This window comes from Typopeltis vanoorti, chromosome 7, assembly GCF_054136105.1.
Source record: "Typopeltis vanoorti isolate ZY-2024b chromosome 7, IOZ_Tvanoo_1.0, whole genome shotgun sequence".
Taxonomy (NCBI): Eukaryota; Metazoa; Arthropoda; class Arachnida; order Uropygi; family Thelyphonidae; genus Typopeltis; species Typopeltis vanoorti.
The window spans coordinates 30,221,647-30,238,038 of NC_143555.1; the positions used below are offsets into that span (position 1 = coordinate 30,221,647).

The window sequence follows — 16,392 nt, forward strand, 5'->3', positions numbered from 1 at the left end:
TAACATTAGACATATCCGCAAGGAGATGTGTTTTGCATTATGGGAGATACTGAGATAGGAGTGTTGGTAGCTTGCTCCACCTTTGCAAGGAGTGCCTCGGTGTTGTACTACCTTACCCCAGTCCTGAAGATACTTTCAGGTGCAAACTTTGTTTGCTCACATTTGGATAAAGGATTAAACTAAATTTATTATACAAGTGAAAAATAAAATTTCAACATTATCAGACATGGTATGTAATTATGTACTTTATCAATTTAAATACGTATCTACGTAAAAAAAAATTAAATAGAACAATTAAGTAGATTCAACATTAAAACTAGGTTTGATACATATGTGTCGTAGTAGCTTGGTAAACACTCAAACACTAGAGTGCCTGCTAGCGTCGTTTCTCAGTCAACCACACTACAGTAAGAAAACCATATAATTCGACACTGTGGCACTTACTTCGAGCTTAAATCTCACGAACCAACCTTTGCTTCTTAAAAATGTTTCTTTGCCTCCATCTGTCTTTTTAAGATCCTCAAAAAATTGTTTTTGTTTCTTAGTTAAAAAAGCCTGCATCAGAGGAATGTTTTTCTGATTCAAGTCATCCACCCATAATGATAATAATTTTTCAATTTTTTCATGAAGTTTACCCCTGCTATAATGTACATGTTTTGCATTTAGTACTGTCATAGATTGTTGCACAGACTGTTTTATTCTATCTACATTTTTCATAATTGTAGTAACAGTTGATGGAGGTAAGTTCATGCTTCTACAGACATTAACACGTGTCTGCCCATCTTCCATTCTTCGATTCACCTCCATCTTCTTTTCAAGTGTGATTGATTTCCTTGCCTTCTTAACACCAAGTTCTGCTTATTTTTCTGCGCTTCTATTATCAGACATGGTATGTAATTACGTACTTTATCAATTTAAATACGTATCTACATAAAAAAAAATTAAATAGAACAATTAGGTAGATTCAACATTAAAACTAGGTTTGATACATATGCGTCTTAGTAGCTCGGTAAACACTCAAACACTAGAGTGCCTGCTAGCGTCGTTTCTCAGTCAACCACACTACAGTAAGAAAGCACGTGCAGGCAACTGGTGTTATTGTGAATCGGCATAAACCGAGGGCTACCTGTACTTGGTTTAATCCTTTGTCCAAGTGTAAGCAAACAAAGGTTGCACCTGAAGTATTTTCGTGACTGGGGCAACTCGTATAAGGAAGCTAAGGCTTCATATCACTTGCCTTAGTATCCCATAATGCAAAGTATATCTCCTTGTGGACATGAATAATGTTATGCATTTTGGGAAGGGTCACCAGCAAGACTGATTTCCTTGTTTAAGTGTGGGGTTACCTCTCCAAAAACTCGTGAGCTCACCCAACAATGAGTGACCTGCAGGATGAAAACCTCAGCATTGTTCCCCTCAGTAACAGGCTCACCCCACCACCGAGCAGAACCGCTCATATTTCATCTGTAGAGTAACAGCAACAGCCGTTTCTCAGTTAACTTCATGGGCTACAGCATTGCCATTCATCACCCAAGCTTCCAACCAGTTTCATCCTTCCTCAAGGTCTCCCCAGTGGGAGCCAGACCCAGAAGCGATACTAAGGTTGAAATAATGCAGAAGTCATATTTTCATATACGAGTTGCCAAAAGGTTTCACCCTTATTATTAAATTACTCTGGATTAGAGAATGTTGTTGGAAGTTTTTTCACTTGGTTATACTGTAAATTAAAGATACCAAGAAATTGTATGCTTGGTTTAATCATTTATCCAAGTGTAAGCAAACAAAGATTTGCTGCAGTCCTGAAGTATTTTCAGGACTGCAGCAACTCGTATAAGGAAGCTGACTTCACATCACTTGCCTTGGGAATGGTCACTCCCCAGATTGCTTCATTAGCTTCCTTATATGAGTTTACCCAGTCCTGAAAATACTTCAGGCACAAACTTTGTTTGCTTACACTTGGATAAAGGATTAAACCAAGCATATAATTTCTTGGTATCTTTAATTTATAGTATAGCTGAGTGAAAAAACTTTCAACAACTTTCTCTAATCCAGAGTAATTTAATAATAAGTTGTGATACCTTTTGGCAACTCGTATATGAAAATGTGACTTTTGCATTGCTTCAACCTTAGTATCACTTCTGGGTCTAACTCCCACCGAAGAGACCTCAATAAAATTCAAAACTGGTCTGGGTAGTGACCCTTCCCATAATGCATTGCATTATGTATGTCAGGAAGGAGATGTGCTTTGTATTATGGGATACTAAGGCAAGTGATATGAAGTCTTAGCTTCCTTATATGAGTTAGCAAAGTCCTGAAAATACTTCAGGTGCAAACTTTGTTTGGTTACACTTGGATAAAGGATTAAACCAAGCATAAAATTTCTTGGTATCTTTAATTTAAAAGTGATAGTTAATAAATTAATAAGCAGGTTGTGAAGAAGGGATGATGTATAGTTTTGGGTCCTATGGCCTAAGCTTGATGAATGGAGAGAGATATGTACAATGCTGATGGACTGCACTTAAATGGATTCGGAGATAGGTATCTAGAGAGAACCTTGTTCCTTGAAAGTGTGGAAGTGCAAATTCAAGAAAAACTAAATTAATTAGGTTGGATGAAGATGAGTGTGTGTGAAGACACCCTTAAAGTAAATGAATGTGTGTGAATGAACAAAAAATTTGGAATCTAGTCTCTCAGGCAACAATATCAAATGGGATAGTCAATTCAGGATGAAAGGTGATTGGGGACCTAAGAGGATGCTACAGTTGCAATAAACCAGGGGTGTTCAACCCTGTCGATCATGGAGCGATTTTTGATCGATCTCTTGTGTATTTCTCCTTACTTACAAATTTAATTAAAACTGAAAACATAATATTTTATTTATCATTATTTTGTATTATTTTTAATTCGCTTTAAGTGTATTGCTATTGTTTATTCATTGTTCGTTAAAATTATCAAATCAGTAATTTTCTTATAAGTCTGGGTAAATGAATTAATTTGGATCAGCGGAAGTCAAACAGCGAGCCGAGTGAATACGATTATATGCAAAGTATAAAAACTCGTTGTAGCTTAAATATTAAATATTCCAAAACACATTACATCGATTTTTTACTTAGGTTAAGTCCCATGTGAATATTGTAAAAAAATAAACTTTTTGTCTCGGTATGGTTTGTATTAGATGTTTTTGTAAATAACTCTTTTGAAGCTAACGGTATATACTCTTTAATAAGAATATGTTAGAGTGTTAAAAAAAGGCAATGTTTTTGTTCCTGAAGCTATACATTGTGGCATTAAAAAGATTGTTATTGAAACTTGTATGTATGAGAAAGGCTTGCAGGCTCTAAGTGCAAACATCTCCAAAGTCAGTCAGGAAGAGTTCAAACAACTTTCCGATGGCCGGCAGCTTACAATCAGAAGAAAGCGGAGGAGAACAAAAGGCGTGCCAAACTTGAACCTTAAGATGAAAGACTCATACCGATTCTTTGGGGGGGTTGCCAAACTTCATGTCAGGTCTCAGAGGAGGCCTAATAAAAAGAGACTGAAGCAAGTAGAAGGGGTCCTGGTTCCAGAGTCGCCGTCAGAGAGACTGCCCAGATCCACGTTGCTTGAGAGAGGAGTTTCCCGCTTTCAGAAAGGAGCTTCTCAGTTCGAGATGTAGATAGAGACTACTTCTAGGCCACAGACAAGGTTTGAAATTTCTGAAAGGAAGAGTTCCAATTGCCAGAGAAAAGTTTTCAGGCCAGGTTAATGTCAGACATTCACCAGTGTGTTGCATTTTCATAACAATTTGATGAATCAAACGACTTCACTGATATTGCTCAGTTAATGGCATTTATTCGCATGGTATTTCAAGATTATTCAAGTAAAGAAGAACTTTTGAAAATGATACCGTTGAAAGTTTATTTTTCACTTGGTTAGACTATAATAAATTTAGTTTAATCCTTTATCCAAGTGTGAGCAAACAAAGTTTGCGCCTGAAAATATCTTCGGGAGGACTGAATATGGTATTGTACTACCTTACTGTGGTAAGGTAGTGCAACTCGTAGCAAAGGTGGAGCAAGCTACCAACACTCCTATCCCAGTATCTCCCATAATGCAAAACACATCTCCTTGTGGATATGTATAACGTTATGCATTAAGGGATTGGCCACTACCCAGACTAGTTTCGACCTTTATTGAGGTCTCTTCAGTGGGAGCCAGGCCCAGTGGTGGAGATACCAGGCAGAAGCAATAGCGAGGTCATCTTTACCTATGCCGAAAGGTGTGCCACCCTTTTTTATTAAATTACTCTGGATTTAGAGAAAGATGTTGAAAGCTTATTTTTCACAAACTTTCAACATCTTTCTCTAAATCCAGATGTGGTTTGCATTATGGGAGATACTGGGATAGGAGTGTGGGTAGCTTGCACCACCTTTGCTATGAGTTGCACTACCTTACCCGAGTAAGGTAGTACAACACCATATTCAGTCCTGAAGATATTTTCAGGTGCAAACTTTGTTTGCTCACACTTGGATAAAGGATTAAACTAAATTTATTATAGTCTAACCAAGTGAAAAATAAACTTTCAATATCTCTCTCTAAATCAGAGTAATTTAATAAAAAAAGGTGGCACACCTTTCGGCAACTCCTATAGGTAAAGATGACCTCGCTATTGCTTCTGCCTGGTATCTCCACCACTGGGCCTTGCTATCACTGAAGATGCCTCAATAAAGGTCAAAACTAGTCTGGGTGGTGGCCAATCCCTTAATGCATAACATTACATAACATTATACATATCTGCAATCTGCAAGGAGATCAGTTTTGCATTATGGGAGATACTGGGATAGGAGGGTTGGTAGCTTGCTTCACCTTTGCTATGAGTTGCACAACCTTATCCCAGTAAGGTAGTACAACACCATATTCAGTCCTGAATATATTTTCAGGTGCAAACTTTGTTTGCTCACACTTGGATAAAGGATTAAACTAAATTTATTATTGAAAACTTTGTTTGCTCACACTTGAATAAAGAATTAAACTAAATTTATTATTGAAAATGTTAAATTTAGGACAAGGGGAGAAGATATTTTTTCGGCATTTGATGAATTTGTGAAATAACACAAACTTCTGCTTTTTAAACTTGTGCCTATTACTATTGGCGGTGCTCCTGCAGTGATAGGTAATAAATCAGGCTTCATTTCATTATATAAAAACGATGACAAATATCCAGATTTTTTAACGTACCACTGTTTTATTCACCAACAAGTACTGTGTAGTAAAAGATTAAACACAAAAGATGTTTTGGATATTACATTTAAAATTGTAAATTCTGTTTGAGGAAAAGCCCTGCAACGGCGGTTATTTAAATTATTATTATTATTATTATTATATTATTATTATTATTATTATTTTGGGCGACTCCAGGAGTCCTTAGACTCATCGAGGGAGGCGCTAAACATCATGTCCACACAACTATGCAATTACATTCTCACAGTATCTATCATACCTTGTCTTGTACTAATTCACCGTCATAGCACCCACAACAGACTCTGGCAGCTTATTCACTTATTTACCACTCTAAAAGTAAAGAACCCAGCTCTAACACCCCTGCTAACTACACTCTTACCCAGCTTCCATAGGTGTCCCCTAGTTCTCCCACCACCAGTCCTGATCTCAAAAATATCCTCTGAATTAATCCTATAGAATCCCTTTAGCAATTTGAATGTCTCAATCATATCTCCCCTCCTCCGCCTTTCAACTAGTTTCTGAAACCCACAAATCTTCAACCTGTTCTCATATGGTTCATTCCATAGACCTGTTATCATCTTAGTCACTCGCCTCTGGACCCTCTCCACCTCCTCCCCATCAAGAAGGAACCGAGGTGACCAAATCTGGGCACAGTAGTCGAGATGAGGTCTTATCAAGGCTCGGTACAGAGGTACAATAACTTGCTTGTCTCTGCTCGTCAAGGTATTTTTCAACAACCAAGTGAGTTGATGAGCTGATTAAGCTACTTTTGCAGTGTGCCCCCTAAACTTCATCTGCCTATCCACCAACACTCCCAAGTCCCTGGCCTCATCAATCTCTTGGAGTAATGTTCCACCAATGTGGTATACTGCTGCTAATCTTTTCACCCCAAAATGCATAACCTTACATTTTGTCACATTAAATTGACATTTCTCCTTAGCCCAGAACTCCAATCTATCTTAGTCATCCTGCAAGACTTTGACATCTTCTGCATTCACTATTGCCCTACCCAACTTTGCATCATCAGCGAACAAATGAATTGTTCCACTTAGATCCTTCCCTATATCGTTAATGAACAGATTAATCAGCAGTGGTCCAAGAACAGAACCCTGCGGCACACCACTAGTCACAGGCCGTCTTTTGGACTCTACTCCTGAATAAACTACTCTTTGATATCTCTCCATCAACCAACCACCTATCCACCTCACCAACCCTATATCCATTCCCATATGTTGTAGTTTACGGATTAGTATTCCATGTGGTATCCTGTCAAACGCCTTTGCCAGGTCCAGCAGTATCACTGTAAACCCATTTCCCTTATCCAGTTCAGCCGTCACCTTGTTATAAAACTTGAGGAAGTTACTGAAGCATGATCTACCCTTCACAAAGCCATGCTGTCCCCTGTACAGTATCTCGTTTTCATCAATCCATTCCTGTATTTTTCCCTTGACTACTTTCTCTAAGACCTTGACAACGACTCCTGATATGTTGATCGGTCGGTAATTTGCAACCGTAGTCTTGGATCCTCCTTTATGCAGTGAAACTATTTTCCCCTCTTTCCACACCTTCGGGACTAAGCCAGACCTGAGACTCAGATTAAACAACATGGTCAAGGGCACTGATAATTCTTTAGCCGCTTCACGCAAGACCCGTGCCGGTATACCATCCAATCCAACAGATGTGTTCACGTTAAGGTTCTGTAATAGACTAGTCACCTCCACTTCATTCATCATTATTCCCGTATAAACTAATGGTTCCTTCATTTTTTCAATGTCACCACCTGGATGATATGCTTTTGCAAAGTGCACGCTCAGTAACTCCACTATATCGACTGATTCAGTGACCTCCTTACCATCGTCATTCCTTAAAATCATTTTACCGTGTACAGTTTTTTTTTTGCTTGCAGCATATTGAAAGAACTGTTTTGGATTCTCTTTTACTTGCAAAGCTAGTTTCCTTTCATAATCCGCTTTTGCTTTTTTTACCACACTCGTTACCTTTCTGGCCTGCACTTTATACCGTTCGTGTGCCTGCAGGTCACCCCTTTCTTTAAATTCCCTCCACAGTTGTTTCTTTTTTTGCAGCTCAAGCTTAATGGTGTTATACATCCATTTAACCCCTACCTGTTTTACTATTCGGACCCTAGGTATACAATCAGCCATTACCTCCAGTTACGGGGATTAACGGGGAAATTTAGAGTTGCAAAGTAGAGATAAAAATTTAATTGACATGTTAAATTCAATAAAAATTTTCCAACTCTACTTACTTTTATTAAAGAAAAATATAAATCACTGCGAATTTAGACATCTCCCAAATTACAGGCAGATGATGATAGGGAACTTCTGTTGTACAATAATGTTCACTGGCTCAGCAGAATTCAATTGTTAGAAAGATTTCTTGTATTATTTAACGATATAACAAATTTTCTTGATGAAAAAGGAGATATTTGTCCACAATTGAGTGATAAAAGATGGTTGTTACACATCATTTTCAGTAGATTTCTGTAAGAACTTAAGCGATTTAAATTTAGAGTTACAAAGTAGAGATAAAAATTTAATTGACATGTTAAATTGAATAAAAATTTTCCAACTATACTTACTTTTATTAAAGAAAAATATAAATGACTGCAAATTTAGACATCTCCCATATTTATTAAAATTTTTTGAAGAAAATCAAGAAATGCTTCACTATGATTTAAAAGAATTTATTCTTCAAATAGAATTTATTTCACGAATAAATCAGACAGACAGACAGGCAGATCAGCTACTATCTGCCTAGAGGAACATAAGTCATACATCTACAAGCACAACTATGGTCAGTCAGGCCTGGCTGACCATGTCTTGGATACAACCCACAGGTTCTCATGGAGAAAAACCCCGTGCTCCACCACAGCAAATTCAAAAGAGAAACTATTCTTAGAATCAGCAGCAGCTCTCAGGAATCAACCAAATCTTAGCAAATATGGTTGCATTAAGCTTCCTAAGATTTGAGAAACGCTTATCACCAGAGGTCCCACTTTACATTCCAGGCCACCTACAACTTAGAGGGTGCTCCACCTAGATAGGACTTTAGTGTCTCCCACGTGGTTTGGCTTAGTATTGTTTGTTATTTGTTTTTATGTTACATTAGTTTTTTTTGTAATCCCTGAAGATGTCTCATTGACTGAGACAAAATATAGGAAGAATTAAATTCTGTTTTTAATCCTTTCTGAGTGCTGTACAATCCATTAAGCCTTCAACATGAGGTTTCAAGGAGTAGGGTACAATAGATATTACGTTAACAGTTTGGGTCTTCCAATGAGGACTCCATAGAGGTGCCCATGCAGTAATAATAAAAATATTTTGAACTGTTTACTTCCATTTTACATGTTATAGCCTACCCTCAATTCAACTTGCGTTTATTTGATTGTTAATCTGTAACTCCATTACAAAACTTTTGACTATGATGGTGATGGCCATAATAATAAAGGTTATATCTTTTCTAAATCACTTAGGGAATTGAAACAACGTAGATCCGAATATAAATTAAATTATACTTTAATAAATATTTCCGATATTTCGGCAACGTCACGTTGCAATTTTCAAAAGGAACTTACAAAAAGGCACGTGTATGCAGGCACTACAACACAGTAACTGAGAATGAAGATATGAAGCTATCGTTCTCCTAGAAGTCCTGATGGTGCCCTCTAGCGGGCTAAATAGGTGTTCTTGGCCGTTGGACTGAAGGTCTGCTGATGTATGCCTCCCAAATTTAGGGCAGTCGCATACAACCAAATTTGTTGAGGTTTGGAGAGTTTGTTAGGGCTGAGGCTGATTCCATAAATAGTCTTTCGAATTTGTATTTGCTTCGGTGTATTACTGTAGCTTTCTTCCACCATATTCTGTGGCTTGTATCCAGAACATGGTCTGCAAGACCAGAATGGCTGTACTTGTGAAACCGGATGTAGTCCTTGTGTTCAGAAACTCTGACATTCACTGTCCTGCCTGTTTGGCCAAAGTATGACAGTTTACAACTGCAAGGGACCTGGTATACACCAAGTAGGTCTAGGGGAAGTGGTTGGTCTTTGATGGAGCAGATAAGGGATGCCAATTTTCTGTAAGGCCTGTAACAGGGAGGTCACATTTTTTTTAAATTTTGGTAATTTTTTCCCGAGGTGCCTCGGATGTAGGGAATGGTGATGGATTTAGAGTAATCATTGTTGTGGAGGGGGGGACTGTGGTTTGTAGGTTTTAATATTTTTGGATTTTTTTGGGGGGGTGGGGGTAGCCATTGGCTGAAAAAGTGTTGAGGATGTGATTTAGTTCAGTGTTTAGGGCCATGTCATTAGAACAGATTAGTTTAGCCCTGTTGTATAGTGTTTTCACCACTCCATATTGTTGTGAGGGGTGGGGGGGGGGGGAATGGTTGGTGAATGTATCTGCCTGTATGGGTGAGTTTTCTATAAACTGAGAAAACCAAGGTTCCATCAGGTTGGCGGGTGACTAGTGTGTCTAGGAAAGGGAGGCTGTTGTTTTCCTCTTTTTCCCGGGTGAACTTGATTCTGGAGTGTTGGTTGTTTAAGTGTGTAAGAAAGGAGAGGAGTGTTTCAGAGCCATTTGGCCAAATAGCGAACACATCATCAACATAGCGAAGCCATATATTTATAGAAAACCCACCCATACAGGCAGATACATTCACCAACAATCCCCCCCACCCCTCACAACAATATGGAGTGGTGAAAACACTATACAACAGGGCTAAACTAATCTGTTCTAACGACATGGTCCTAAACACTGAACTAAATCACATCCTCAACACTTTCTCAGCCAATGCCAATCCCCCCCCCCCCAAAAAAATCCAAAAAATATTAAAACCTACAAACCACAGCCCCCCTCCTCTCCTCCCTCCACAACAAAGATTACTCTAAATACATCACCATTCCCTACATCCGAGGCACCTTGGAAAAAATTACCAAAATTTTAAAAAAACATGACCTCACCTCCTGTTACAGGCCTTACAGAAAATTGGCATCCCTTATCCACTCCACCAAAGACCAACCACTTCCCCTAGACCTACCTGGTGTATACCAGGTCCCTTGCAGTTGTAAACTGTCATACTTTGGCCAAACAGGCAGGACAGCGAATGTCAGAATTTCTGAACACAAGGACTACATCCGGTTTCACGAGTACAGCCATTCTGGTCTTGCAGACCATGCTCTGGATACACACCACAGAATACGGTGGAAGAAAGTAGCAATAATACACCGTAGCAAATACAAATTCGAAAGACTATTTATGGAATCAGCCTCAGCCCTAACAAACTCTCCAAACCTCAACAAATTTGGTTGTATGCGACTGCCCCAAATTTGGGAGGCATACATCAGCAGACCTTCAGCCCAAAGGCCAAGAACACCTACTTAGCCTGCTAGAGGGCACCATCAGGACTTCTAGAAGAACGATAGCTTCATATCTTCATTCTCAGTTACTGTGTTGTAGTGCCTGCGTACACGTGCCTTTTTGTAAGTTCCTTTTGAAAATGGCAACGTGACGTTGCCAAAATATCGGAAATATTTATTAAAGTATAATTTAATTTATATTCGGATCTACGTTGTTTCAATTCCATAAGTGATTTAGAAATGCATAACCAACGTATAAGCCTGTCTACGAGAATAAAGGTTATAGCATAGTCATAGTTTCTAAATTCTTACAAATATCATACACTTTTGGTATGATGTGCCTGAAGCCACATCTGTGTAATAAAACATGCTTTTGTACCAAATTTATTTTGCCACAGTTGAAAAGTTCCGAATGGTTACTGGCTTTGACATATTTTTATGTCTGCCAAAATGTGGATGTCAGGCATACATCAGAGTTGGAGAAATGTGGATAAGAAGTGCTAGCCACCCATTATCACCATTAAGAGTATGATAATTCCTTTACACTTAGGAGAACTCTTAACTAGATTAACGTGAATTCATGGCAGTGTCTCAGAGCCAGTGCTACTGAGTAGCACAAAATGCATAGTTCCCTATAGTATATGCAGCATATACAGTATATTTTTTATATTTCTAGTTCTTTCAGCATAAAATTATAGATTGTTTTAATGGCAGGACAAAATAACAGAAACTTCCATTCTGAAATATGTATGTATGTATGTATGTATATACATATTTATTTAAGGGAAAAAAATCATTATGTTTTTGGCAAATAATTGCTGTCATTTATTATTATTATGTCACAAATCCAAAGACTCATCATGGGAGGTACTCTATTCTACTCTCACCATTTCCATATCCCCAACTATTTAATTCTCCAAATACACTCAAGGACTACTATCCTATGCATGTAAATCTTGTATCAGCTTAGAAAAAGATATGCCAGAATCATTTTTTTTTTAAATATTTTCTAATTACAGTTATACATCCATTCAGTTTTTAACTTCAATAAAGATTTTTGAGAGCAAAATGACTTTCATGAAACGATTATTTCATAATAAGCTATTATATTTACGACTATTTGGACTTCACCAATTTGTTGTATTTGAAGCCTAATTGTTCCAATTATGTTATTCCCCACCTGTATCTAACAGATATTAAGTCAGTCGTGGAGTATAGATAACAGTATAATTATATATATTTTTATTTTAGTTGGTTAGAATGTTTCAAATTAATATCCATGACAGTGCATTGACTTCAAAATCAGTATGTTGTGTACATTCAAAGAATGAAGCTCAGTTATAAATATAATAAAATATTTACTGTAAACATGTAAACCTTCAGGCACTGATATCTCTCTGCTTCCTTCAGACATCCCCATTACTAACTCCCATATACTGTGAGTATCTTTCCTTTCCAGATTCTTATGCCATAGTCATAACTGAAAATTCCACATTTTGTAGCCTGCATGATTGCATTCCCTAATCAGATGCAACATGGCTACCTTGGCTATTGATACATCTTCTGATGCTTTCATTGGATCCAGCGATTTCATACCCAGACTCTCATCATTCACATCTGGTCTCAGGTAATTATCTCTTAATAGCTATATAAATTCCAATTCCTCTTTCCTAACCTATGCTCCACATTAATTGGTCTCTGCAATAATAATTACTTACTCTACACTCATTGTGCTAATTCGTTGATATATCCTATCCACTCTCTCTCTCTCACAGCAGCCTCTGATGTATTACTAGGCAGACTCAAATGCACTGCCTTCTGCCTCTTTGTTCTCCTGTTGAACTCCTACTCTGTGGTTTCATTTTGTTGTCATTAGCAAATACCCCCTTCCCCTATCTTGTTCTCTCTATCTTCCATGAAAATACTATATCCATTGTATATATTCTATCCCCTTTATCATAATTTATTGACCAAGTCTCAGTGATTGCTATAACTTTTGGCCAAGTTGACCTAACCAATGCCAGAATGTCCTCTCTCCTTATTCTGGATGCTTTTGTTATTAGTATATGTAAACTGAAGTATCACACAACCACTTTTACACCTTGTAATGACTATGCTACTGAATTTTGGGAGCCGAAAAGCTATATTCATCACTTTATATCATTCTTCTACTTCACTGGCACAAGAGTACCTGCACACATGTGCATACAATTTCTCTCTCTCTACATCCATGTTCACCCTAAAAGTTTCTATTTTCCCTAATGGCAGTCCATTACTTATATGTAAGGGTCTCTGCTCATCAAATGACTCCACATATCCAAAAACAGCACACCATATTATGCTCTGTCATATTTTATCATATCTTTACTCCCTCTTTTTTGGTTTTTCAGCAATGTCTGCTGGCATGATTAGCTGAATGGTTAAGGTGTCCATCTGCTCTCCAACTAAACAGGTTGCAGGTTTTGAATGCTGCGCTGAACATAGTTGTTTGAGAATGTGCAAGATGAATTTTATTGCTCATTGTGAGACCATCATCCACTTTAATGGAAGGATCTGGGAACTGGCTTAAAAAAGTTCATCTTTAGGATCAAGGCTACTGGATTATGTAAAAAATTAATAAAAATATATTTATATCTACAATACAAATGTATTATGAGTTTACAAACTTTTATGGTTGAGAGTCACAAAAAAACCACTTGTTATCTACCAGTCATTCATACCTGATGGAGGAACTATAAACTCTTTAATTTTACAAGTTCACCTGATGATTGTCATATTCTCACAATTTTAGTAATGCCTTTCCTAAAATTTAGGTCATCATCCACCACCACTACTTCCAGATCCCTCATAATCTCTTTCAAAATTTCCGCTTTTCACCCTTGTCTACTGAATTTCAAAACCTTATTCTGAGAACTAGTCAGAATCTGTTGCAGTGCCACATCTCTACTCCTCATTCTCTCAAACTTAAAGTCATCTTTAAATAATAACTACCTGTCTCTGTTGAAACTTCTTACATTATCATTAATATATGAATAGCAGGGTTTTTTCTTTTCCTGCAAAATACACAAACTTATCCATTACTTATAAGGCCCTCTGCTCATCAAATGACTCCGCATATCCATCATATCTTTAATCCCTCTTTTTGGTTTTTCCAACAATGTCTGCTGGCATGATTAGTTGAATGGTTAAAGTGTCCACCTGCTCTCCAACTAAATAGGTTGCAGGTTTGAATCATGCACTGAACATAACAGACAGAAATACTATGTAAATGGTAGTTAACCTCGCATTATCAATACCATACAGGTAGTAAGGCTTTTCCTCCGTCAAAACACACAAAAATACATGTAAATAGTAGATGGCACAGATCATATAGTGTTATGTAGAACAGCTTCATGTGATGAGTCCTAGGATTCCCTGGAGGTATCATATAATAATAATTATATATATAATAGATAATAATATATATATGTGTGGCTAGACATTTTTTCAACCTCATTTTTAAGTTTTTATCTATATCAAAAATCTGTATATTAAGTAAATTTTTGATTTTTTTTTTTTAAATGGCATATGTAACTTATCTTGCTGAAAATAATTTATATATTTTTTTAGTTTGTTGTGTCCAGCAGAATGTAAGCAGACAATGCCAAGATGCCTGCATTTTTGATATTGACATTCATATGGCTCTTTCAAAACCTGGCTGTCTTAAGGATCTTGATAAACTAATGTTCTGTGCTGCAGGTAAACTATTTATGCTTACCATTTTGTAGTCCCAACTCTTACTATAGGAGACTTGCACAGACCAAAGGAAATGTTTGTTATAGTGGAAAATTTGCTATAAGGAATTTTCTTTTGCTCCAGTGCTGTGGAGTAGATTGTTAGAATGAATGAGTCTCCTCTTAGTATTTTGTATTAGTAAGAGTTGAATGTTATGAATATTTAATGAATGTGTTGTAAATTGTGTGCCATTTGTCTTAATATGTTTCATTTAGTTTACGTTATCTGAAAATTACATATCTGTTAAATTTCATAACTCTGAAGTCTCAGAATTAAACTAATGCCTGTGGTTAATTACCATAGCACAAAATCTCACAAGTCACCTAAAATTCTGTTAAATTCTGCTAATCATTGAAAGGGCTTGAGGAGACTTCTTGAAAACATTTCAAGAAATACATCGAATTATTATTGTACTATTGTCATATAAGAGCAGTTTTGTCCCCCTTCCCTATTTTAGGTATCAGAAGAATTGCATTATTTCATTAGCTCTGGGAAGAACTCCACATAATTAAAAACAAAAGGAAGACAAAAAAAAAACCTGCAGAAATAAGAAATGATTGAGAAAGTGTACAGTACTGTATTGTACTTCAACATTCCAAAGTGCCAAAGTTGAAGTATATGAGCATGATAAGTGATTATACAATGCAAGATGCTTTTATGATATGTCTGACATAGACATCTAGCATTAAGTTGGGAAATGTGGATAAAGAAAAGTAAACTTTTCACACAACTAAGCATATATTCATTATTATTACTTCATTTTCATTATGATTATTATTATTATTACACCTCTCCAGGAGACGATTATTTCTCGATGCTGTACATCTCCACAACAGCTGTCATGCTGTCTCTTAAACTCATTCACACTAGATGCTCTCACTACAGGAGAAAAATCCAGCTCTCACTCATTTCTTAATACACAAACTTAACTTTCATGGAGACCTCTTCACCTTTCTCCACCTTCCATATAATGAAAAATTTTATCACCTGATAGCCATTTTTCTGTTGTCTACCAAAGTCTGCAGTCTATATAATCTTGATCTGTTCTCCTAATCTACATTAATCTTGATAACATCTTTGTAACTCTTCATCCCTTTGGAACCAGGAGGCCAAATCTGTACAAAGTGATCCAGGTGCAGTTATATTAAATATTAAAGCCATTGATAATAATATATATTATCTCCTTATAAAGAGACATAATGGCTTCCATATCCTTACATAGCAATGTTTGTTTCAACATCGTGATTATCCTCTAAGTTGTATTTGCAATTTTTCTATGTGACCTTTGCACTTCAGCTTCTAATCCACCATAACTCAAAGATCTCTGACTTCATCAGTTTCTCCAAGCATAATCCCACCAATATAATATGTTATTGGATATTTTGCAATGCCAGTGTGCATAACTTTACTTACTAACAATGAATTGACAGCCATTATTGTTTATCCACATTCCAACCTATTCAAATCGCCCAGAAAATGCTGTATATCAGTAGTATCTCTGATTGCTTTGCCTATCTTTGCATGATCATCAGCAAACAATTGCTGATGATCGTGCAAAATTAATAAAATATATTAATGATATATACATTCAACATCATATCCCTGGACATACCACTGGCAGATTCACATTTCCCATATCAAAGGTAATAGCCAAGAAATTATATTCTTGGTTAATCCTTTATTCAAGTGTAAGCAAACAAAGTTTGTATGTTGTTGGAAGTTTTTCCACTTGATTATACTATAAATTAAAAATACCAAGAAATTATACACTTGCTTTAATCCTTCATCCAACTGTAAGCAAACAAGTTTGCACCTGAACTATTTTCAGGACTGGGGCAACTCGTATAAAGAAGCTATTGACTTCACATCACTTGCGTTAGTATCCCATAATATATAATTTCTTGGTATCTTTAATATAGTACAACTTATTGGAAAAACTTCCAACAACTTTCTCTAATCCAGAGTATTTTAATAATGTGTGACACCTTTTGGCTACTCGTATATGAAAATATGACCTGCATTAC

At 36.7% G+C, this 16,392-nt stretch overlaps 1 protein-coding gene across 1 annotated transcript in view; it reads left to right on the top strand.

Annotated features, from left to right (window-relative positions):
• Positions 1-16,392, top strand: part of LOC150104547 (Ig-like and fibronectin type-III domain-containing protein 1) — a 548,674-nt gene that overhangs the window by 411,337 nt on the left and 120,945 nt on the right. The window contains exon 22 of the mRNA XM_090395576.1: positions 14,204-14,332. Within this exon, the coding sequence (XP_090251702.1) occupies positions 14,204-14,332 (129 nt within the window). The remainder of the gene's footprint in view (positions 1-14,203; positions 14,333-16,392) is intronic.